The sequence below is a fragment of the Pleurodeles waltl genome, chromosome 3_1 (genome assembly GCF_031143425.1).
Source record: "Pleurodeles waltl isolate 20211129_DDA chromosome 3_1, aPleWal1.hap1.20221129, whole genome shotgun sequence".
In the NCBI taxonomy this organism is placed as follows: Eukaryota; Metazoa; Chordata; class Amphibia; order Caudata; family Salamandridae; genus Pleurodeles; species Pleurodeles waltl.
In genome coordinates, this window is record NC_090440.1 from 1,649,725,069 (window position 1) to 1,649,749,907 (window position 24,839).

The following is a 24,839-nucleotide window of genomic DNA, read 5'->3' on the forward strand; positions in this document are numbered from 1 at the left end:
GCTGGGGAGTGTTGTGTGCGTGTGTGGGGGTGTTGTGTGTGTGTGTGTGTCTGTTTTTGTAGGCGTTCATGCGGGTCTGAGTCGCGTTGAATGAGTCTGTGAATGACTGAATGTGAGAGTACGTGTATGTTGTGTGTTGTGAATGCATGTGTGCGACAAAGTATGTTGGTGTGTGTTGCGGTGTGTGGGTATGTATGTGTGCATGCGTGGGTGGATGTGGGTATGCATGTGTGTGTGTATATGTGTGCAAGTGTGGGTGTGTAAATGTGTGGGGGCATGAGAAGGAGGGGGAGGGTGGGGGATGATTCTGGAGAGGGGGAGGAGGGAAGGGGAGACCCCTATCAGTGCCAGGGAATGAGTTCCCTGGTACTGATAGTGCCTACCGCCATGGTTTTCATGGCGGTACGTTTGCCACAAAAACCATGGCGGTAGGTGGGGCCATAATCCCGAGGGTGGGATTGTGACAGCCTCCTGGATGGAGACCGAAGTCTCCAGCCCAGCCACGTTACCCCCCTGGCGGTCGGAGTGGTACATTGGCAGTTTGGCTGGGGCCAAACTGCCAGTGTCATAATTTGGGAAAAGGTACCGCCAGCCTGTTGGCAGTACCTTGCCCCAAATTACCGCCGACCGCCAGGGTCGTAATGAGGGCCAATATTTTAAGCTGCATGGAAATTGGATACCGAAACATCGGGGATGGGCACAGCCAGATTTTCTGGGGCATGTTGAGAAAGGGGCAGACTTACAAATGTTTTGCACTGGGTTTGCATCACCAAAGTGACAGCTCCATCATGTTGACGAACAATTTACTTACCTTTGATAACCCTCTTTCTGGTACAGATTCTATCTAGCCACAGAGTGCTCACCCTTAGTTTATTTCCCAGGCTTCAGACTGGATCTGAAAACTTTTCAATAGTACCTTTGTGGTCTGGTAGGTGGGGCCATGCAGCTTTGCATTGACAATGTCCTGCCCCTGAAATGACTTGCGGAGCAGATAAAAGCACCATCACAGTGCGCTGATATCAATTGCTTACAAAACTGTCTGCATCCCCAGATGCAGAGCCCGAAAGCAAGATGGTGTGACAATTGTGCACATTCCTAGACTTGGAATCTTATTAATGGATAGAGGCCCACCACAGAACATGGAAGATCGGACGGTCAGTGAGGAATATGTGGCTAGATAGCGTCTCTACCAGAAAGAGTGTTCTGCCTGCAGATGTCTAACCTTTTGAATAGTTACCAAAGCAGTACCCATTTGCAAGTGGTTCTTTGTGTAGGCTGAAACCAGAAAGTCCTGCAGGACTGAGTGTTTAAAATTCCCCTCTCAATGAACCTGACTTTCAAACAATAGTGCTTCATAAATGTTTGAACGAATGTCCCCGTACCCGCCTGGCAAATGTCCATGACAGGGACACCAGGTGCCAACAAGAGTGTAGGAACTTTGGTTCACGTAGAATGAGCACGCAGTTCTTCCAGAGGCTGCTTTTAAACCAATGTGTAGCAGATTCTAACGTAGAGCACAATACAGTGGAAGATACTTGTCTTTTGCACAGCCTTACCTTTTATCACTCCAGGGAACCCCACAAGGAGTTTATTGTCCACACAGTGTTCTTTGGTGTGATCAATTTAAAAGCTCAGTGCTCTCCTAGGACCTAGGCAATGGAGTGTGCCCTCCTCCTGTGAGGCCTAAAGCGGACCATAGAACGTGATGTCTTGGACAATGTGGAATGACATCACAAGTTTAGACAAGAAGGATGTCTGGGTCCGCAGAACCAGTTTATCTGGGAAGGAGGTGGTGTATGGCAGGTTGACACAGAGCTTGAAGCTCACTCACATGCCGAGCTGAAGTGATGACAATGAGGAACACTGTCTTGAGGGTGAGGAGTTGCATGGAGCAGCTATGAAGATACTCAAAAATGCAGTGCATATTAGAAATGTGAGAACTGAGTTAAGACCCGACTGTGACATGACAAAGTGAGTGGTAGGAAACAAATTTTGTAAAAGTTTCAAAAGCAAATGAAAACATTACACAAAGAGGGGCGATCCACCAACCGCAAAAAGGCCAAAAGAGCTGAAAGATGCCCTTTCACCATGCCCAGAGCAAGACCTTGCTGGGCTAAAGACAAAACAAACAACAAAACGTCAGAGAACTTTGCCAGGAGAGGGCATAGCTGCAAACACTAAGCCACAAATGTGTCCCAACGACAGGCTTATACAGCCTATTTTCTGTTACTAGGACGACTTGGGCCTGGTTGGTCCTGATCTTCTTGAGAACTTGGGCAGGAGTGATATCAGCGGAAGGGCACAAAGGAGTCTTGAGCTCCACTTGCAGAGGAAAGTGTCTCAGAGTGAGAGGTGCTTGGCAACTCCAACGGACAGAAGTGTTGACGTGCGTTTTCTGTGGCAGCAAACAGATTGAGCCAAGGTTCTCTTCATTCTTGGAAGAGACCCTGCACCACTTCTGGGTGTAACTGCAACTCATGATCCACTAGGCATTGATGACTGAGCTCATCCATGCTGGCATTCAATGATCCTTCCAGGTGGTTCACCACCAAGAAGATCCTTTAGCGGTCCATCCATTTCCTGAGGTGTTAGGTCTCCTGGCACAGGGTCTGTGACCCTATCCCGCCCTGTTTGTTGCAGTAGCACATTGCAGTGGAGGTGTCTGTGAGCACCTGTTCCAGCCTCACGTTGATGGATCGAAGGAAGGCTTTCAATTCCAAGCAGATGGTCTGCAGCTCTGGAAGGGTGTTATGCCACACACCCAATCACTGTCCAGAAATAACCACTGCAGAATTGTTTTTCGCAGTCTCCTCCACAGTCTGAACATGATCATTGAGATCTCCTTGTTGTTGGGCCTGTGAAGACTTCAGAGCCCACTCCAGAGCCCACATATATTGCTTGACATGTTTGACTAGCAGAATGCAGGAGGCCATCAGTCCCAGCAGCCTCAGAGTGGGTCTCATTGAAATCCAGGCAAAGGATGAAAGAGCAAGATGATAGTCCGAATGTCCTGGACTCTCTTTACCCGTGGAAATGTATGGAACCGACTGGTAACCAGAATGGATCCAATGAAAGGGAGTGTCTGAGAAGGAGCTAGGTGGGTCTTCCACACATTAATAGTGAACCCCAAAGATGACAGGAGGCTTGCCACAGTCTGGAGGTGCTTGGCAACTGCCGGGAGCGAGCAGACTTCAACAGTCAAGTCATTGAGGTAGGGGAAGACTGGCATCTGTGACCTCCTAAGATGTGCTGCCACCATCAACATTACTTTCGTGCATGCCAAAAGGGCACTTGTGAGACCAAAGCAAAGCACAGCAAATTGAAAATGCTCTTGTCCTACCAAGAACCACAGGTAGCACTGATGGGTCTGGAGGATGGGTATGGAAATAGGCATCCTGCAAGTCCAACGCAACCATCCAGCCTCCATGGTCAAGAGCAGACAAGACTTGGGCCAGTGTAACATTTAAAAAATTTCCTTTGGGAGGAAGGCATTGAGAGGGTGCAGGTCTAAAATAGCCTGAAGGCCTCCATACTTCTTGGGCACCAAAAAGAAGGGGGAATAGCACCAAATCCTACTTCTGGCATGGCACCCTCTTGATAAACCCTTTGGCTAAAACAGCTTGTACTCACTACCACAAAACTGAAAGATGGTTCTCCATCAGTAGCTGGGGAGATGGAGGAAGGTGCAACTGTGCAAAAAGGAAGTGTAGGGTTTAGCCTTTCCAAACAATTTGCGGAACATCATTGGATGTTATGGCCTGCCAACCCAGCAAGAATCATAGTATCCTGCATCAAACCGGGTGACCTGCTCCACTAAGTGCACGTTCAAGGGATTTGACAGGTGGGGCTGTGGTGGTGTAGTGGATTAAGTGGCCTGTGACCTTGACCGTAGATCGGTGGGCACCACAGACGAGACTGTGGAACTGATGGGTGCCATGCTGGAGTTAAATTGACTAATGGGAAGGGGATTCCTTTGCCTAAGCCATGAAAAGAATGAGAGGACTGATGCAGCTGGCAAGTTGGGGCAAATAAGCCCAGGAGTGGGCCATAGCCCTGCACTCCATGAGCCACTCATGAATAGAGTCTGCACTGACCCCAAACAGGTATGACCTGTTGACCAACATGTCCTAATAAACTGGTGGACTGCCGCCAAGTGAAGTGGTGAATGATAAAACTAGTGCCAACAGCCCGCCCAGTGGAATTGTGGTATTCAAACCACAACAAATTGCGAACTTGGCAGTGTCACAGCAGCCCTGAATGGCCTGGGGAAGGACCAGTCAGGGACACCTAAGAGGACTTGAGCCAATGAATCCCAAAGGGTGTGAGAATAGAGCCCCAGCAGACTGCTGTTATTGACAGACCTGAACACCAGGCTGATAGATAAAAGGACCCTCTTCCTAAACATCTCCACCTGTTTTGACTCTCTAGATGAAGGAATAGTGGAAAATGTGGTTTTGTTTGCAGACAACTGCACCACCAAGCTTTCAGGTGAGGGTTACTGATATAAAAACACAGTGCCACCCGGTGCAGGGTGGTGGCATCATGCAATTTAGCAGGCCAGAGCAAGGTCTAGCTGATGCCTCCAACCAGGTGTAACAGCTTTGTTGAAAAATAGGAGGAGCTCAGTAGATGTCTTCCCCAGCTGAAGAACCTCCATCTGGATGTTGATCTTGACCTCTAAGTTGGTAAGTGGGGGGGTGAAGATCTTTAGCTGCTCTATGCATAACATTCTTCTCTGTGGCAAGTTTATGGGGTGGGAGGAGTCAGTACTCAGGGCAGGTATGGAGGTCACTATCCTCCTGCAGTTCGCCATACCTTCAGTGCTTGGCAATGTATAGTTTCACCTTGCGGTCTCATATTGCCTACAGGTTCATGGACGCACAGTTACTGCCAGAGTCAGAACCATGGCTCAGCATCAGACACCACATGCAAATTTGGTGAGGCTCTATCACAAACATTTGTTTGAAACATCTTCATAGGGATTCAAATCTGTTGTTTTTAGGAAGTGATGTTCCTTGCCCACTGGAAGATATGTTTTTGAATGAGGTAAAGGTCTCAAACAGACACAGACGCTCTAGATCCACCGTTAGTGGTGCAGAAAGAAAGGAACTGATGTCAGTGCACGGGAGTGCTGCCTGTAGAGGTTCTACATGTCATTTTTAGGAGTAGAACAGCATGAGTGCGGAGCTGCAAAGTGCCACCTACTGGCATGCAGCGGTATTAATGAAATGTTTCCAGATCCCGTCTGACACCTGGGGAATATTCAAAAGGTGAAGAATTGCAATTAGAATTCTCTATCAGAAGGCGCTGTCAGTCAAACTTACAGGAACTGCCTTGACAGTGGTCCCTGTGAATGCAAGAGATGTCTGCTGGGCCAGTGGACATTTCTAACTTTGGTGAGTGAAGTATCCTTGCCATAGCGGGAGTAAAGTACAGCCACCAAATTATAAATAAGGCCGTATCTTCTACTAGCCTACAAATTACCACCAAAAACAACTGCATGGCGTCACACAGCCTGTTCTGTGGAATGCTGTATGGCATGTGATGCCTGGCAGGCATGAGACAAGATTTTGTGGGACCAGGCAAAATGCATTTGCATGATCTCTCTTTAGTTTGATACAAGTAACAACTCAGAATTAACAAGGCCTATTCTGGGGAAAGAGAAAACAGTATTTGCACTACATAATAGTCTTGCTGAGTTAGGTCCGTACAGAAAAATGGTTCTTGCCTTCTATTTTAATATCTTAAAACAAGTAACAGGGAGCGAGGGTTCAAAGTGTGGGGGACCTCAACAAGCAGAGCACCGGCTACCTGCTCCTTGTGAAGGTCTTGATGCCTGGGTGCACCCCGTTTAAACACGTAGCTAGTAACATTGTTAGAATTATCAAGTGGTCCAGTCACCAACCAATGAAACCGGGCACAGCAGAGCTTTAATAAAAATGTGTGCACCTTGAACATAATGTCAAACCTCACCTTCAATCGTTCCAGGTCTGGTCTTTCCAAATTGACGACATCTGCTAATAGCTGGTCCTCTAGTCCGTCTCGGGTAACAGTAAAATTAATTAAGGTGGTCTGGGCCTGGATCTCTGGTTTGTAATGTGGATTGGCAAGTTTGGTATGCAAGATCAACCGAAATTTATGGTGAAATTTACATTCTTTATCGCCGACTCTTATATACCTGAAAGAGAGTAAGAACATTGTAAGACCTTCCACGGCAGTTTTTGACAAACATAAAATGTAGTTTTATCTTTCAGTTTAGCAATATAACCGATCGAATCGATTGCTTTTCAGAACCTGCAACAGAAAGTATATCTGATGTCAACTTCAAATCTAGAATTTCAAGTGAACTATAATAAGAACCATCACTTTTCTGATCCCCTCTACATCATGAAATCACTCACTGAATGGAAAGCCCCACGGGGAAGCATGCAATGAAAAATACTGTTCAATGATGAGCTGGTGCACACAACTAGATCAATACACAGCAGGAAGACGGCTCGTGCCCAGCTACAATCTGGGGTGTATGAGGCAGACAACGCAGTGGTCCAGACAGTGCCTGTGCTAACCTTTGGATGCTAATTAACGAGCCATAATAGCATGTTTTTCTGCTCTCAGCTTGTTAAATTGATAATGATTAGAAATAGAATTAGCCACTTTCAGATTGTGATATTTAGTGTAGTGGTTCCTTTAATCAGTGTATGGCTATACTTGAAAACCGTGAAATAAGAACATGAAAGTGCTTTGCACAGTAGTAGAATGTCTGGCTTCCTAATAAACCTTTAGCATAGTGGATCGCTTCGTTACTGCAAAACTTCCGCTAATAGATATGCCAGTACGTGTGTCAACCTCGGCTTCTCGGCTTACTTTGATAGCACTATCAGCATTATTTTTTGAAGTACATGTAAAATAGGCGAAGCTGATCACCAGAATGATAAAGGGTTCAAAATCATTTTTGGCTATTTTAGAAAAACCCCATCTGCGAGTCACTGAAATTGTTCATTAAGCGATTATTCATTTTTGTACATCTTTCCTAATGTATTGTATTGTCTTTCCAAATGCTGCTGTTTGAAGACTGAGCAACTGTGAGACTTTTTCATGACCGTATACTGTATCCACAGTACGTGAGTACGTGTACTGTCAGGGCAGTCCAGGTGTGATGTTAAAAAATGCTGAAGCCCACTGTGCTTTAAAACTGCGCGCTAGCAGCGGGCGGAGGAGCATCTCACATCACAGGGAGTTGAGTTGGGGCATAGTGGGAGCTGAAAACGGATTGTGGGCGGGAACAGGGAATCATCTAAAAAGTGTTTTACCAGAATCCACTCTGAAGTATGGCACGTGCCATGTTGTGGTCATGAACTGTGGCTTCTATGACCACCTTGTGCAGTCGCGGCTCTCTTCGCTCACGAGGGGCGGGCGGGGAGGGTGTGGTGCCCGGGGGCAGGAGGGGTACAATAAAAAATAAAAACGTACCTGATCTGCCGCGCTGCTCCTCTTTCTCCCGTTGCTGCAGGCACAGGCTCCCAGCCTGCCCTGCGGAGTAGAATTGGCTGGGAGTGCCCAGCCAGTGTGCTCCCAGGCAGATTGGGAGCCTGTGCATGCTCTCTCCAGCCTGGCAACTCTGTTGCTGGGCTTGAGTGAGCCTACTGCACATGTGAGTTTGGCCGGCCTGAGACAACTGGCCAAACATACATGCACACTGAGGAGAGTGCAGAGTGAACTCCCCTCACTGCTCATCACACCCGTGGACCTGCCCCTTTAACAAACCAAACAATAATAAACATGGGGAAGGAGACTGAGCGAAGCAGTTCAAGCTTAAATTTGTTTGACTCCAAGCTTGAAGGGCATCACAAAGGCTTTGATGCTCTGGGGTCCAGGATCCTGGAGGTCTAAGGTCAGATTGACATGCTGGAGGCAGCCAATTTAAAAACAATGAAGATGGTGAGGGACCTAGAGGGGCAGCTGAAAACACCCATGCCAAAGACTGGAAATTAGTGAAATCAGAGAAAACATCAGATTCAGAAACCTGGAGGAAGGAAGGGTAGGATACAGAGTGGCCTCATTTTTGCCTGACCTCTTCACATCACTGCTAGATTCTGGTGATTCCAGCTAACTCCAGATTAAATGCTCAACCATAAAATGTGGTGGTAAGCTCCCATTATGTTATGAACTGGTAAGAAGCCGCAAAAATAATAAAGATGGTTTTGGAGGCGTACAGAGCTAAAGAAAAGGGAGTGCAGATGGACGAACATACTCCTTGGCCATGAAAAGCAGTATGAGTGGACAACTGCAACAACAAAGAACATGAAGCAGCTGGCTGGCACAGAAGGCCACAGACACAAGGAATACTGAGACTACAATGGCTTTACCTGAAGTGCTGAACAGGAGATTTATTAGATAAGACTGAAATATCGTGATTCATTTGGGATTGGGAAGTGGAGGCCATCATATTGACCCGGGGAGGCCTGAAGGCATTTGGTGGGCTAATATTATCACATGCTTGCAGAAGGCAGGCAGGGTGTCAAGGCATATGTTTTACAGAACTAGGCACCTCTTTTAGTTGTCTGAAAGCACAGCTTTCACGGAGTACAGTAGTTGCAAGTTTCACCGGGCAAGATGATTCCAGTCTGTCGAGGACTGGCCCGGTGTAGTACAACCACAGAGGGATTCAACATTCAAAATAGTTATAATCTGTGATGGCTTTAGAGGTCTTGTTTAGATACTGCTTTGCAGCAAATTTCTAAAATGATGGGGCCGGTTGCAGGAGGGTCGGTTTACTTACGTTTGTTCAAATTGACAAGGCACATTCACACACCTACAATGAGACTGGCTGGGATACTGACCTGGGGTGCTCACCACCATGGTCAGAAGAGGCAGACCCATCAACATAAGATGACTCCACTCACCACATATGAGTCAACAATAATCAAGGTTTTCACATATAAGGTGAAGGGTTTCAACTTGCCAGTCAAAACAGAGCAATATGAAGATCTATTAAAATTTTCCAACCAGATACTATAATGCCTTGAAGAAATGCATCTCACAAGGCAGGACCAGAACAGGAGAAACATAAAAATAATCGGGTCTCCATCGTCATAAAACGTGGACTCCTTTGAACTTTATAGGATGCCAAAATAGATAAGGGAGACAGGTATAATATGTTACTGGACCAAATTAGATGAAGGCTACTCACCAAAGCTTTGGTGTATGCGCCTAACATGGCACAAGACCAATTTCTGAAAAATGTCCTCACTTAACTAGGGAACTGGACTAATGAAGATATCATCCTTACAGGAATTTTTAACTTGGTGTGGGACCCCTCACAAGACGGGGAGGAGCGTGGGCTGCATTAAGGGCATTCTCTAAAAAAATAAAGGCATGTTTGAGAGAGCTGGGGATTACCTGGCAAAATACTTAAAAAGAGAATACTTTTTTTTGTACGTCCACCATACGTATCCCTGCATAGACTTAATCTTAGTAAGTAACCCGCTAACGGCACTCACTCAAGAAAAGACAATAGGGTCAATGGGACTTTCTGATCACACGTCATGGCTGACCTAGATCTGGAATCAATGTTCAGGCACACCACACCTTGGGGGCTGCATCTGAGACTCCTTAAGGACAATCTACTAAGGTAGACTTTAGGAGAACAAATTAAAGAAATTGATGAAGTTAGCCCTGTGGGAATGTGGGATGCGACAAAGGTCATCTTACAAGGAAAGTGCATTTCCCTTATGGCCTATCTGCATGAAATACAAAGACAGAAGCCTTCAACACTAGAGGCGGATATAGAGGAAAAGCAGAGTATATATGAAGAAGCCCTCAATAGCAAACTAGAGGAGCTCACTAGCTCCCGGGGCGCCAACTCCAAGCTTCATACAATAATGAGGTTGAACTTTCCATGTTGTTTCTCAAATGGGCTTTGTATACAGCACAAAATAAAGTTGGACCCCCTCCTAGCAAACCAGTTAAAAGAGAAACAAGAATGAGAATATGTTAAGGAAAGAAGGACGGAGATGGAGGATGTCTTCCATACAGAGGGGGATAAACATTTCTCAATTGCTATACTAATCTTTACTCTAGAGGTGAGTTTACGATAAGCAGTCAACATAAACTCGTAGATGAAACTAAGTTACCCCATCTAAGAGATGTCCAGCGCCAAACCCTAGACTCTCTGGTTTGTCAGGAAGAAACAAAGCTGCCAATAAAAAGTCTGAATTGAAATAAGTAGGGCTGGGCGTAACTTGCCTGATTTGCTCTAGTGTAATTATGGAAATTTACAGCAAAATTCTGCAAGATTGTGTGTCATTACGAGAGGAGTGTAACCCAGCATTTAGAGCTATTTTCTCAGCACAAAAGATATGCTTTCATCCAAAAGGGACCTGAGGATGCGTTATGAGCTAAGAAATTAGCATGAAATGTAACATAACACAACAGCAGCTGCTAGTAGCTGCTCACATTCTGTATCAGTGCTCTTTCTGCTTCCACACCCTCCAACTCCTACAAAAGGTCATCAGATGGATGCCAACCGACTGTCGGAAAACCATGACACATGCCCTTATCACAAGCAAACTTGACTACAGCAATGCCCTCTATGAGGGAACCTCCAAGAAGAACCTGAACAAGCTACTACAGATCCAAAACGCCACCACCAGACTCGTCCTAGACCTCCCCCACCAAGAACACATCACAGAACACCTGAAGAACCTCCACTGGCTCACTGTCGAGAAGAGGATCAACTTCATACTCCTCATACATGCCTACAAAGCCCTCTACGATGATACACCCAACTACCTCAACAACCACATCAACTGGTACGCCCCTCCCAGACCCCTCTGCTCATCCCAACAGTCATTCGCCTGTGTACTCCAAATAAAGTAGTCCTCGGCTGCAGGAATATAGTTTTCATACCTGGCAGCAAAAAGCTGGAACACCTTACCAACGCACCTCAGACAGTCGCCATCACTGCCTCAGTTCAGGAAGGACCCCAAGACATGGCTCTTTGACTGATCTCTGAGGTTACCCCTCAGTGCCTTGAAACGCTATGGGTGAGTACTGCGCTATACAAGACAGTGATTGATTGATTGATTGAGGCCAAAAAAGCATATCTAGCCACATCAGGGGGCACAAATCTCTCCATTCGGGATACCATTTCTGAGAAACTTAAATGTACAAAATTCCCCTATCCATGCACTTAAACACAATGGGGGTCATTCTGACCCTGGCGGTCATGGACCGCCAGGGCCAACGACCGCGGGAGCACCGCCAACAGGCTGGCGGTGCTCCCATGGGCATTCTGACCGCGGCGGTACAGCCGCGGTCAGATACGGGAAACCGGCGGTGTCCCGCCGGTTTCCCGCTGCCCAAGGGAATCCTCCATGGTGGCGCTGCAAGCAGCGCCGCCATGGGGATTCCGACCCCCTTACCGCCAGCCTGGCTCTGGCGGTTTTGACCGCCAGAACCTGGCTGGCAGTAACAGGTGTCGCGGGGCCCCCTAACAGGGCCCCACCAAGATTTTCAGTGTCTGCCAAGCAAACACTGAAAATCGCGACAGGTGCAACTGCACCCGTCGCACCCCTTCCACTCCGCCGGCTCCATTCGGAGCCGGCATCCTCATGGAAGGGGGTTTCCTGCTGGGCTGGCGGGCGGCCTTCTGGCGGTCGCCCGCCAGCCCAGCGGGAAACTCAGAATAACCGCGGCGGTCTTTTGACCGCGCAGCGGTATTCTGGCGGTACTTTAACACCTGCCTTAAATATTGGCCCATTTAGGGATGGGAAACAGGGCAGTTGTTGAACAATATCTGACCTTTTTTTGAGAAGAGAGCTATACAATCCTATTATCAATTATTGCAAAACTGCATTTAATCTAAATTAAACAGAAAGACAAAATGATGTACAGGTGAGACACTGGGTAATGGAACCTGGGACAACAGATGCTGCTGTAACAAATAAAATTGTTTGGAAAGTTGAAACACAAGCTCTTTACTTTAAGAACGGTAGTTGAAAACATATTTAAGTAACTAAAGGGAGCAACCCAAACAGAAAAATGGACACATACAGGGTGGTGGGATAAATAGTTTAACACATAAATTAGACAGAAGGTGTGGGAACCTCTGCAACAAGAGCTCCATTATAATCTCTATCAGCTTGAGGAATAAATAAATGTATTAGAAATTGAACTATGATTGTCATTTCACCATAGGATGTATCCTAATGCATCAAACCTTTTCTGGAGGGGGTGTGGAATAACAGGAAGCACTCCTCATACATGATGGGCATGCTGTAAGCTCATACCATTCTGGAAGGAAGTAGCGAGCACTCTCCAGATAATTTTGAGCTTTGTGAGTCCATATGAGTTACTGGGACTTCAACCAGAGAAATGCACACATACGGCCAGAACAAATTGGTCTGTAGCATAACAGTGGTTGGGGGGACAGGACAAACTATTGCACTTGCCTGGAATAGTAAACCCTTTACGATCGAACAGTGGTTGCAGCTGCTGTGGAATGGAATATGGGGACCATTGCTCAGGCACCTTCTGGAGAGAACTCCCTTCCTTACTCCCTCCGCACTTGAGGGGGCTGGATATATTCTCTTGAGCTGACTAGGGGAAGTGGGTGGTGGGTCGCAAAGGAAGGAAGTGGAGGGGAATGTCCGGGGTCAAGATGATTCTACGCAATATTTCAAAAGATGTTGCCTTAGTCTTGGGTGGGGTAATAAGGTGGGGCTGCAGGGGCTGATTGAAACTGATGTATCTTTTCACAGTTAGCAAACAACTTATGCAATATGTTCTCTTAAAAGTGAAATACATATTGTGTGCTGTATAACCAGGTAAAAGTTTAACATAATTTAATTTGAAAAAATGCCTTATGCATTATAGAAAAGCAGTCAAAGTCCCCTATAGACTATTGGAAGAACACTTCTATTATTTTCTTCATAACTGGGGTCAACAGGTACATCCTGGGATGGAAAATATGAGTTTCTTGTAGAAAAAGGCAGACAGTTTCCACTGTCAATGAGCCATCTGATCATTCACTGCGCCTATACATGTATTGTGTATGATACTTGAAGAGCCAAGGACAGTAATAGCAAAGGCCTGTGTCTGTGTTTTCTCCTAATATAAATGTTCACTATAAAAGAAGTAAAACAGGCATCAGATTGACCATGTCCAAACATGGCACAGGGCAACCAGGAGGAATGAGATACAAGCGAAATCATGGACTATAGGAAAGTTCTCTTTTTTGCCCTAGTCACCCCCAAAAGTTTTGGACAGATACTGGTGGTTACTGACTCTTGGCTGTGTGCTGGGTAATGCTTACCAGTCTCAGGGCCAGTGCTCTGTGTAAAGTGGATATGCAAATTAGGCTAATTATAAGTGGCAGCATCACCCTACTTATGAGTCCCTAGTAAATGGTATGGCATGTAGATTTAGGGACTCCCATAGGTAGTGCACCCTACTTATAAGTCCATAGTAAATGGTAGGGCATGTAGATTTAGGGACTCCCATAGGTAGTGCACCCATAGGTGCACTGTTGAGGTGCCCAGTGTCATTGTAAAGGAGGCAGACCTGCCTTGCTGGCTGCTTTTAAACTAAAGTTATATGCAAATTCGACTTTGGAATTAAAAGTACTTTTAAGGTCTTAAACTACCTTATTTGTACATATAAGTCACCTCTAAGGTGTGCCCTATGTGCCTCTAGGGTTGGGTGCCATGTAACTATAAGCAGGGACCTTATAAAATTGTTTTATAAGCCCTGGTGAGGTAAAATAGCCAAATTTGTTTTTCGCTCACTGTAGAGAATAGCCTCCACAGGCTAACGTGGGGAGACTTTATTTTAATTAACTAAGTCCCCATAAGACACAGATGCCTTGAGTTTGGTATCAAATTAATTGTTATAATAAATCCCATAACTTGCCATTGGTGGATTTAATATAACTAGTACAGGTAAAGAGTTTCAAAACTCTCCCTGAAAGTTGCCATCTTCAGCACTGTAGTGAGATCGGTCTCAGCAGATGGTGAAACAAGATGGGGGGAGAGCAGCCAAACTAGTCTTCAAAGGCAGGAAAGGACATTTGGAGCAGCTCAGGACCTCCCCCATTTCCTGAAACCACAGACAATTAGTTGCCCTCTTGATTAGATAAGTAGAGGGCAGAAGAGGGGTGTGTTTTGGATTCTTAGCTACACCAGTGGGTGGGCTCAGCAAGATCTAACCTCCAAAAATCAGTGTCCGCCATGTTGGATTTTTGAAGAATGTTGCTCCCTGGGATTGATTTTTGCCACACTTCCATGGAAGTGGTCATCAAAGGGGAAAGGAGCCTGCCTGTGATTGGACAATCGGGCCCTCCTGCTTTCCACCCCAGGAGCAAGGATAAATATGGCAGAGCTGCAACCACACCTCAGATCCCTACACGAAAGAACATCAGAAGAAGAAGGACTGTCCTGCTGGATCCCTGACCTGCACCTGGACACTGCACTCTAAAGGACTGAACCAGCAGCACACTTGGGCTTCACCACAAAAAAGACTTTGCCTGGCTTGAACAGGTTCACAAAGGGACTCTCTGCTTGCTATAGGTGAAAAATAGCTAACCAGATCCCCTACATCAAATTCTGAAGAAACTGACCGGCTTACTACTGTCTAGTGGTCATTTTGGAGTTTGAGCCAGGTGCATTCTGGGAGTTGGAGTCCTAACCCTCAAGGAGCAACTCAAAGCTTCTGGAACCTTGGGGTGAGCTGTGGACTCCTAAAGGACCTTCAGAGACCTTCTGGAAGAAGATCCAGAAATTTTGAGAAGTTTGGAAAAAAGCTCCATAAAGGGACCGAACGCCGTCAAGAGTCAAGCCGGTTTATGTCGACCGCGACCCGGCCTGACTTGCAGGTTCATCCTGCTGAAAAGCTCCGGAGCCCCAGACTTCAAGGATGTCACAGGGGGCTCCTGGAAATGCAATCTGATGACGTCGACTCAAAGTCGGCTTGCTGTTGAGGGTCGTCTGACATCGGAGAGAAAAAGCTCCAAAAAAGTGACTAAGTCCAAAGGTAAAAAGTTGACTGGGACTTCCCGCGCAGTGTATCCGAGGAGGGATCCAGGGAAGTCGGATCAAGATTTGGCTTTGGCCTGGACGAAGATTTTAGTCCCAAAACATCGTCCAAGTCTGAATGTAGAAATCTTCACCGAAGTCTCCTGCGATGTGTATTCGAAGAGGGCTCCAGGGAGGTCATATCGGATTGGTGACTGCGTCCAGCTGAAGAAAATCTTCAAGAAAATGACTAAGTCCGAAAGTAAATTTTTGACCAAGGCCTCCCACTTGCTGTAGCTGAGCAGGGCTCCATTGCAGTCTGCCCAAAACTTTGACTTTGCCCAGGTCGAGGTGAGACCAGATGACCAGATTAGTACTTTTTGTTTCTATACACTAGAAAATATAAATTATTTAAAAATTCATATGTCCGGTTCTCCTTATCTGATTTTATTTGTTTTGGGGTCAAATTAAAGGTACAAATATCTCCTATTGTTAGAAATTGGTTTTGAATTTTTAAACTGTTCCTGTGTTTTATTTTATTACTGTTTTGTGATGCTTGAATGCTTTACACACTTTGGCCCTCATTTTAACAATGGCGGTAAATGCCACCTACCGCCGTGGTGACGGCCGCCAAAAGACCGTCCCTGCGGCTAACATCCGTCTGCCAGATTATGACCACAGCTGGATTTTCACCACAAGAAGGGCAGAAATCCGGCTGTGGCCATACTGGCAGATGTTGTTAAGATGGCGCTGCTACCACCAGCAGCTCCATGCCAGTAGACCTCCTCCAGCCGTATTATGACAAATAATACGGCCTGGCGGGGTTCTGCTGGCAGGCGCTGCTGGCGGTAGCAGCACCCGATCCCGTTCCCTGCCGGAAGAATTCCCTGGATGCAGGTAAGTTGGGCTTCCAACAGGGGAGGGAGGTGTAAGGTGTAGTGTGTGTGTGTGTGTGTGTGGGGGGGGGTTGAGTGCATGAATGTGTGAGTGTGTGCGTGAATGCGACTGTGTGTGTAGTGTTGTTTGCGTGGGTGTATGCATGTGTGAGAATGCGTGTAAGAATGGATATGTGAATGCGTGTCTGCGTGTCAGTGTGAATATGTGTACGGATGTGTGTGAGAATGAATGGATGCATGCGTAAATGAATGCGTGTATGCCAGTGTGTGTATGCATGGTGCGTGTCTGCAAGTGTGTGTGAATGGTGGGGTTTGGGGATTGGAAGGGGGGATTGTGGATGGAGGGAGGGTGTGGGGTGTCTGGGGAGTGTTTGGGGTGGGCGGGTGAGCCTCCTACCAGTGACAAGGAAGGAATTCCCTGTCACTAGTAGGGCCGACCGCCATGGTAACGCCACAAAAACTATGGCGGTAGGCAGGGTCAAAATGCCGCTGCCGGTACAATTGCGGCAGCCGGGCTGGAGATTGTTATGTCCGGCCTGGCGGTTGCTACCGTCATGGCAGTCAGAGTGGTAAATTGGCGGGGTTGTCTGCAGCCAACCCGCCAATGTCATAATGTGGCGGTATGTACTGCCAGCCTGTTGGTGGTACTACCGCCACATTATCGCCTACCACCTGGGTCAGAATGACCCCCTTTGTCTCCTAAGGTAAGCCTTGTTGCTTGTTGCCAAGCTACCAAGGGTTGAACTGGGTTTAATTTTTTGAGACGTAACTGAACTTAGTGGGGGTTAATGGCCTACTGCTAAGTGAAGGTACTTATCTGCCCTTAATACTAATTCACTCCAACAAGAACCAAACATAGCAGCGACTCCAAGCCATTCATGATGAGAGACAGCTTCTCAAAGGACTTCTCAAGGTTCTTCTGGGACCTAAAACAGTCCCAGGTATCCAGTAACATTCCTGAAAAAGTGCAATTTTGTCCATGCAGGGGCCTTTGTGTTGTGGACAAAGCACATGTTGAGATACCATTGCAATTGCACTTTTGTGTTATTTATCTTGAGGGAGGCTACATTTCCCTCTACCCATCTAGAAATGTATCTGGAGTCTCTTTCCTATTCTCACCCTGGAAGGGGATTCAGGGCCTCATAAACACAACACTGGTTGCAAAATACTTGCTGCAAATTGCGACCAGAGTGTAATTTTGCAAAGAGTCCCATGTTCTAATAGGTTGGTTCACAAAATTCCTATTCAAGTGGGACACAATCCGACCTGCCTCATGAATATTAATGAGATAGGCTGCAAATAACGGCTAAATCTTTTTGGATGCTATTAAAAATATAGTGTCCCGCTAGATCAGCAGACCAACATTTCTATGACTGTATTTAAATAAAGTAAACTTTTTAAAATATTTTTAATGCAGCCCACTTTTCTTAGAGGAAACAGACTGTATTTTAAAAAATGCTTAATTTTTTAAAAGTCGTTTTTATTGAAGGTTGATAGTGATCCTCTGGACCACAGCCTACTCCCCAATAAGCTTTTTTGTAAATTCAGAAAGGAGAAGGGATCCCCGTGGGATAATTATTTAATTCTTTACCGACTCCTAACATAGGGTTTGTAAATACAAAGAAAAAGCTTTACAGTTACAAACAGTAGATTCAATGTTTGCGACCATAAAAAAGTTTTATGCTCCTGCCATAGTCATAAGTACATTGGTTGCAAAATACAGATGGCGCATTTTGAACATTCCTGTGAGCAGTGTTTATTTTTGTAAAATGACTTCATTGCATTTGCAAAACATACTAATTTGCAATCCTATTTTAGGATTCAGTTAAAGTTTACAAAATCTGAAAATGGGATTAGTACACCCGAAAAACCTAGCATTTATTTTGCCAATCACTGCATTTACGAAACATTTTTGCACATCAAGTCCTCAATCTTCAGTTATTTCAGAATAGGAATGGACTGGAAAACGTTTGGTGAACATCCACAAACCCTAGAGTATGTGAGTGTTCCCAAACTTACCAGGGCCTCCCAACTTGGAGTGCCTATTCCATGCCCCGGTGTAGGATTTACCCATGTGTAATATAACACCATCGTGAGGTAATGTTATGCATGTGTAAATGCTAATTTCAGAAAACAGTTTTCATTAAAAAAGCTTATCATTTTAGTCAAATTACAATATAATCCAGAACTCACGAGCACAAAAGTTTCCTGACAAAGCCAGAAGCAGACTCAAACCCCAATTATGTCACACTATGTACCTGTCCTTTTGCAGAGTGGTACTGATGGCACTCCAGCTTAGATCATGTATGTGCAGTGGTGGCATAAGTAGTGTAAAAGAAAGACCGACACAGCAGGTAATTACCTTCCTTTCTTGAGGGTGTGCCTCCCAAGCAATGGGTCCAGGATGGGGTCGATTGTCTCTTCCAGGTTTTCTATAAGAACTGGATCTCCAACCACAACTGCTTGTTCTATGATATCAACGTACCTAGAGAATACACATATCGTACTTAGCATTATAATAGGAAATAAATCTAACAATGGAATCCTCTCGGTCTGCCAGATGTTAGGACCTTTTACTTCTACTTATGGTTTGGCATTCAACTAAGCTTGTCTGGAATTAAACACTTTTTACCCCAAGTCAGTGGTCTGATAGCTCATGGGAAAGTAGTTAACTGTCCCATACAAGTGTGCCCACTTTTTAAAAAATCATCTTCACATTTGGGAGGTCAAGGGCTACTGGGCACAGAAATTGAATTACAGTCTCACCAAATGAAGCACGGCTTTTTGAATTCATGTTTGAGGTACAGAGGTGTAACAATTTGAGACAAACGTGAGTAACTGCTGTCCCACCTGTAGGTTGGTGGAATCAAGAATTCGTCTTCCACCACTTTTTCTACACGGCAAATCTTTAAATTGCACTAATTTCATCGCAGCAATACAATCATCCATATTTTTAAATCACTTACGGTAATGTGTCTTGCAACATAGGAAGATCACGTGAGATCTTTGATCCATTATAGACAGGATTACAGACAGGTTTGTTTTCTTTGGTTAAATGTATTAATCTCTTGTGTACGATATTAGTACATTTTACAACTAAATATTTCAATTCATTTTTTAGGTTTACCCATTTTAACACTAGGACTTTGCTGATACCGAGAGCGTACTGTATTTGAACTACTGGAAGGCAGCTATATCGCAAGATTATTATTTTCTTTACCCTCCACCTTTTGATTTTCTGCCATTCCTACTCTTATTTCTCTTCTTCTCCGACCTCTTCTTGCTTTGTGCCATTCCCATCTTCTTCTATCCTTTTATCTTCCCATCTTGCGCTGTCCTATGTGCTTGAGGCAGTTTCTAATGAAGTGGAAAGTGGAGCAGAATCATTTTCATGGCACTCCTAATGTTCAGTTCTAGATGGTAAAGACCTCTACAGAAAACGGAGCCAAGTGGAGTGCCAGAGAGCTCCAACACAAGCTCACACACTTGAGACACACTCTCCAAAAACAAACATGCCCACTACTGTCACACATCCATCATTCATGGAACACACGTCTTGCTGCTTGAAATCAATCTGCGCAAAAACATTTGCCTGCCTGCTTGAGTTCTACAGCCTGAAGGTTCCCCTGCCTGACATATAAACATACATACCATTTAAGTCATGCGCACACACCTACATACCTGTCATAGTCAAACGTCCTCAAGGTAAGAAACACTCTCACCACCTAGAGGTATATGTATACACACCTTTCCACCTATAATACCACCGAGACATACACGCATTCCACACAGATGCACACATTCACCCTGCAGACACACTCACGAATCCTACAAAGGCACAGTACAACTCAACACACTCTATTTAGGGCCATTTAACATGCAGGTGCATAACCTGCAGACGCACACTCCCAACAAATGCACCACCCCAAACAGCATCAGCAGATTCAGTGGATAAAATGAGACATGAGAGAAGGTTTTAGATGGAAGGAGAGGTTGAAGTGTTCACACTGCCTGCACGGATGAGATGGGCTTAGAGGTTGTGCAGAGACTGCCCGCCTGGGGGAGATAGGTGAGTGAAAATGGAATCAGAAGTAGGTAATCAGAAGATGTGTAGCTCCATCTTCATGAGCAGTGGGTTTGTGGGGAGTTCTACAGATCCTGTAGGAAGATTTCATCAATGCATAGGGAAAATGATTATTCGACTGTTAATATTATTAGGAGTTGGAACACATAAATAAACTGGACCAAAAGTTCAACTTGGAACCTTGAACCCAGTGGAGAGACATTCAATAAAACCACACAGATATAGCATGTTACAGAAGAAGTAACACTTTTTGAACCGTCCATTGAGGGAGTAAGTACACATAAAGCAACAAGGCATATTTAAGATGGTTGTATGATGGAACAATGCATGCACTTACAACGCATGCCTCTACAACGTGGTAAGTACAATGCATGGTCATTACCATGCATACACTTACCACAAAATGTTTTTACAATGCAAATGATTTTACCACGAATGTCTTTACCACGAAAATTTCATATTAAAGGCATAGTTGGTAAAGGCATATGCATGGTAAAAACTAGCGGTAAGTATAACATACATTATATATATAATAATATATATATATATATATACATATATATATATATATATATATATATATATATATATATATATATATAATATATATATATATGTATAATAATATATGTATACACACCAAGACCCATACCCACCCTAAAATCTAAACACCCCTTACCACCCAAACCCCATACGCACCCTAAAAACGAAACACCCCTTACCACCCCAAAACCTAAAAATACCCTTACCACCCCAAAACCCATACCCACCCTAAAACCTAAACACCCCTTACCACACCAAACCCCATAGTCACCCTAAAACCTAAAAAAACCCTACCAGCCCAAAACCCATACCCACCCTAAAACCTAAAAATGCCCTTACCACCCAAAACCCACCCTAAAAACTAAAAACGCCCTTACCACCCCAAAACTCATACCCACCCTAAAACCTAAAAATTCCCTTACCACCCAAAACCCATGCCCACGCTAAAATCTAAAAATAACCCTACCACCCGAAAACCCATGCACAACCTAAAACCTGAAATGCTCTTACCACACCAAAACCCATACCCACCTTAAAACTAAACAACTCTTACTACCCCAAAACCCATACCCACCCTAAAACCTAAAAATGCCCTTACCACCCCAAAACCCATACCCACCCTAAAACCCAAACACCCCTTACCACCCCAAACCCCATACCCACCCTAAAACCTAAAAATACCCTTATCACCCCAACACCCAGGCCCACCCTAAAACCTAAAAAGCCCTTACCACCCCAAAACCCATACTCACCCTAAAACCAAAAAATACCCTTACCACCCAAAAACCCAAACCCACCCTAAAACCAAAAAATGCCCTTACCACCCCAAAACCCTGAGCCACCCCAAAACCCTAAAGTGCCCTTACTACCCCAAAATCCATACCCACCCTAAAACCTAAACACCCTTTAACACACAAAACCCCATACCCCCCTAAAAACTAAACACCCCTTACCACCCCAAAACCTAAAAATGCCCTACCACCCCAAACCCCTTACCCACCCCAAAATCCAAAAGTGCCCTTACCACCCAAAAATCCATACCAAACCCTAAAACCTAAAAAAACATTACCACCCCAAAACCCATACCCACCCTAAAACCCCAAAAAATCCTTACCACCCCAAAACCCAAACTCACCCTAAAACGTAAAAATGCCCTTACCACCCCAAAACTCGTTCCCACCTAAAACCTAAAAATGCCCTTACCACCCCAAAACGCATACCCACCCTAAAACCTAAAAATAAACGGACCACCCCAAAACCCATGCACACCCTAAAACTTAAAAATGCTGTTACCACCCCAAAACCCATTCCCACCTTAAAACTAAACAACCCTTACTACCCCAAAACCCATAACCACCCTAAAACCTAAAAATGCCCTTAACACCCCAAAACCCATACCCACCCTAAAACCTAAACACCCCTTACCACCCCAAACCCCAAACCCACCCTAAAGCCTAAAAAAAATACTCTTACCACCCCAAAACCCATGCCCACCCTAAAACCTAAAAAAGCCCTTACCTCCCGAAAACCCATACCCACCCTAAAACCTAAAAATGCCCTTACCACCTCAAAACCCTTACCCACCCCAAAACCCAAAAGTGCCCTTACCACCCCAAAATCCATACCCACCCTAAAACCTAAAAAAAACCCTACCAGCCCAAAACCCATACTCACCCTAAAACCTAAAAATGCCCTTACCACCCAAAACCAAAACCCACCCTCAAACCTAGAAATGCCCTTACAAACCCAAAACTCATACCCACCCTAAAACCTAAAAATGCCCTTACCACCCAAAACCAAAACCCACCCTAAAACCTAGAAATGCCCTTACCAACCCAAAACTCATATCCACCCTAAAACCTAAACATGCCCTTACCACCCAAAACCCATACCCACCCTAAAACCTAAAAATAACCTTACCACACCAAAACCCATGCGCACCCCAAAACTTAAAAATGCCCTTACCACCCCAAAACTCATGCCCACCCTAAAACCTAAAAATGACCTTACCACCCCAAACCCACACCCACCTTTAAACCAAAGAACCCTTAATAACCCCAAAACCCATAATCACCCTAAAACCTAAAAATGCCCTTACCACCCCGAAAACCCATACAACCCTAAAACCTAGAAATGCCCTTACCAACCCAAAACTCATATCCACCCTAAAACCTAAACATGCCCTTACCACCCAAAACCCATACCCACCCTAAAACCTAAAAATAACCTTACCACCCCAAAACCCATGCGCACCCCAAAACTTAAAAATGCCCTTACCACCCCAAAACTCATGCCCACCCTAAAACCTAAAAATGACCTTACCACCCCAAACCCACACCCACCTTAAAACTAAAGAACCCTTAATACCCCAAAACCCATAACCACCCTAAAACCTAAAAATGCCCTTACCACCCCGAAAACCCATACAACCCTAAAACCTATACACCCCTCACCACCCCAAGCCCCATACCCACCCTAAAACCTAAAAATACCCTTACCACCCCAAAACCCATGCCCACCCTTAAACCTAAAAAAGCCCTTAACACCCCAAAACCCATACCCACCCTAAAACCTACAAATGCCCGTATCACCCCAAAACCCAAACCCACCCTAAAACCTAAAAATGCCCTTACCACCCCAAAGCCTTACCCACCCCAAAACCAAAAAGTGCCCTTACCACCCCAAAATCCATACCCATCCTAAAACCTAAACACCCCTTACCACACAATGCCACATACCCACCCTAAAAACGAAACACCCTTTACCACCCCAAAACCCAAAAAAAACCTTACAACCCCAAAACCCATACCCACCCTAAAACCTAAACATTTCCTTACCACCCCAAAACCCAAACTCACCCTACAACCTAAAAATGCCCTTACCACCCCAAAACTCATACCCACCCTAAAACCTAAAAATGCCCTTACCACCGCAAAACCCATACCCACCCTAAAACCTACAAATGCCCTTACCACCCCAAAACCCATGCACACCCTAAAACTTAAAAATGCTGTTACCACCCCAAAACCCATACCCACCTTAAAACTAAACAGCCCTTACTACCCCAAAACCCATAACCACCCTAAAACCTATAAATGCCCTTACCACCCCAAAATCCATACACACCCTAAAACCTAAACATCCCTTACCACCCAAAACCCATACCCACCCTAAAACCTAAAAATAACCTTTCCACCCCAAAACCCATGCACACCCCAAAACCTAAAAATGCCCTAACCACCCCAAAACTCATACCCACCCTAAAACCTAAAAATGACCTTACCACCCCAAACTCATACCGACCTTAAAACTAAACAACCCTTAATACCCCAAGACCCATAACCACCCTAAAACCTAAAAATGCCCTTACCACCCCAAAACCTATACCCACCCTAAAACCTAAACACCCCTTACCACCCCAAACCCCATACCCACCCTCAAACCTAAAAATACCCTTACCACCCCAAAACCCATGCCCGCCCTAAACCTAAAATGCCCTTACCATCCCAAAACCCATGGCCACCCTAAAACCTAAAAATGCCCTTACCACCCCTAAACCCAAACCCACCCTAAAACCTAAAAATGCCCTTACCACCCCAAAACCCTTCCCCACCCCAAAACCGGTAAGTGCCCTTACCACCCCAAAATCCATACCCACCCTAAAACCTAAACACCCCTTACCACACAAAGCCCCATACCCACCCTAAAAACAAAACACCCCTTACCACCCCAAAACCTAAAAATGCCCTTACCACCCCAAAACCCATACCCACCCCAAAATCCAAAAGTGCCCTTACCACCCCGAAGTCCATACCCACCCTAAAACCAAAACAAAAACTTGCGACCCCAAAACCCACACCCACCCTAAAACCTAAGAATTTCCTTACCACCCCAAAACCCAAACTCACTCTAAAACGTAAAAATGCCCTTACCACCTCAAAATTCATACCCACCCTAAAACCTAAAAATGTCCTTACCACCGCCAAACCCATACCCACCCTAAAACCTAAAAATGTCCTTACCACCCCAAAACCCGTGCACACCCTAAAACTTAAAAATGCTGTTACCACCCCAAAACCCATACCCACCTTAAAACTAAACAACCCTTACTAACCCAAAACCCATAACCACCCTAAAACCTAAAAATGCCCTTACCACCCCAAAATCCATACACACCCTAAAACCTAAACATCAGTTACCACCCCAAACCCCATACCCACCCTAAAGCCTAAAAATACCCTTACCATCCCAAAACCCATGCTCACCCTAAAACCTAAAAAAGCCCTTACCCCCCCAAAACACATA

At 45.2% G+C, this 24,839-nt stretch overlaps 1 protein-coding gene across 1 annotated transcript in view; it reads right to left on the minus strand.

Moving 5' to 3' along the window:
• The window catches only part of LOC138283610 (dynein axonemal heavy chain 11-like), a 2,790,563-nt gene that overhangs the window by 337,902 nt on the left and 2,427,822 nt on the right, over nucleotides 1–24,839 (minus strand). Inside the window, exons 70-71 of the mRNA XM_069221547.1 lie at nucleotides 18,270–18,392; nucleotides 5,974–6,178 (exon numbers count right to left, since the gene is read on the minus strand). Coding sequence (XP_069077648.1) covers nucleotides 5,974–6,178; nucleotides 18,270–18,392 — 328 coding nt within the window. The remainder of the gene's footprint in view (nucleotides 1–5,973; nucleotides 6,179–18,269; nucleotides 18,393–24,839) is intronic.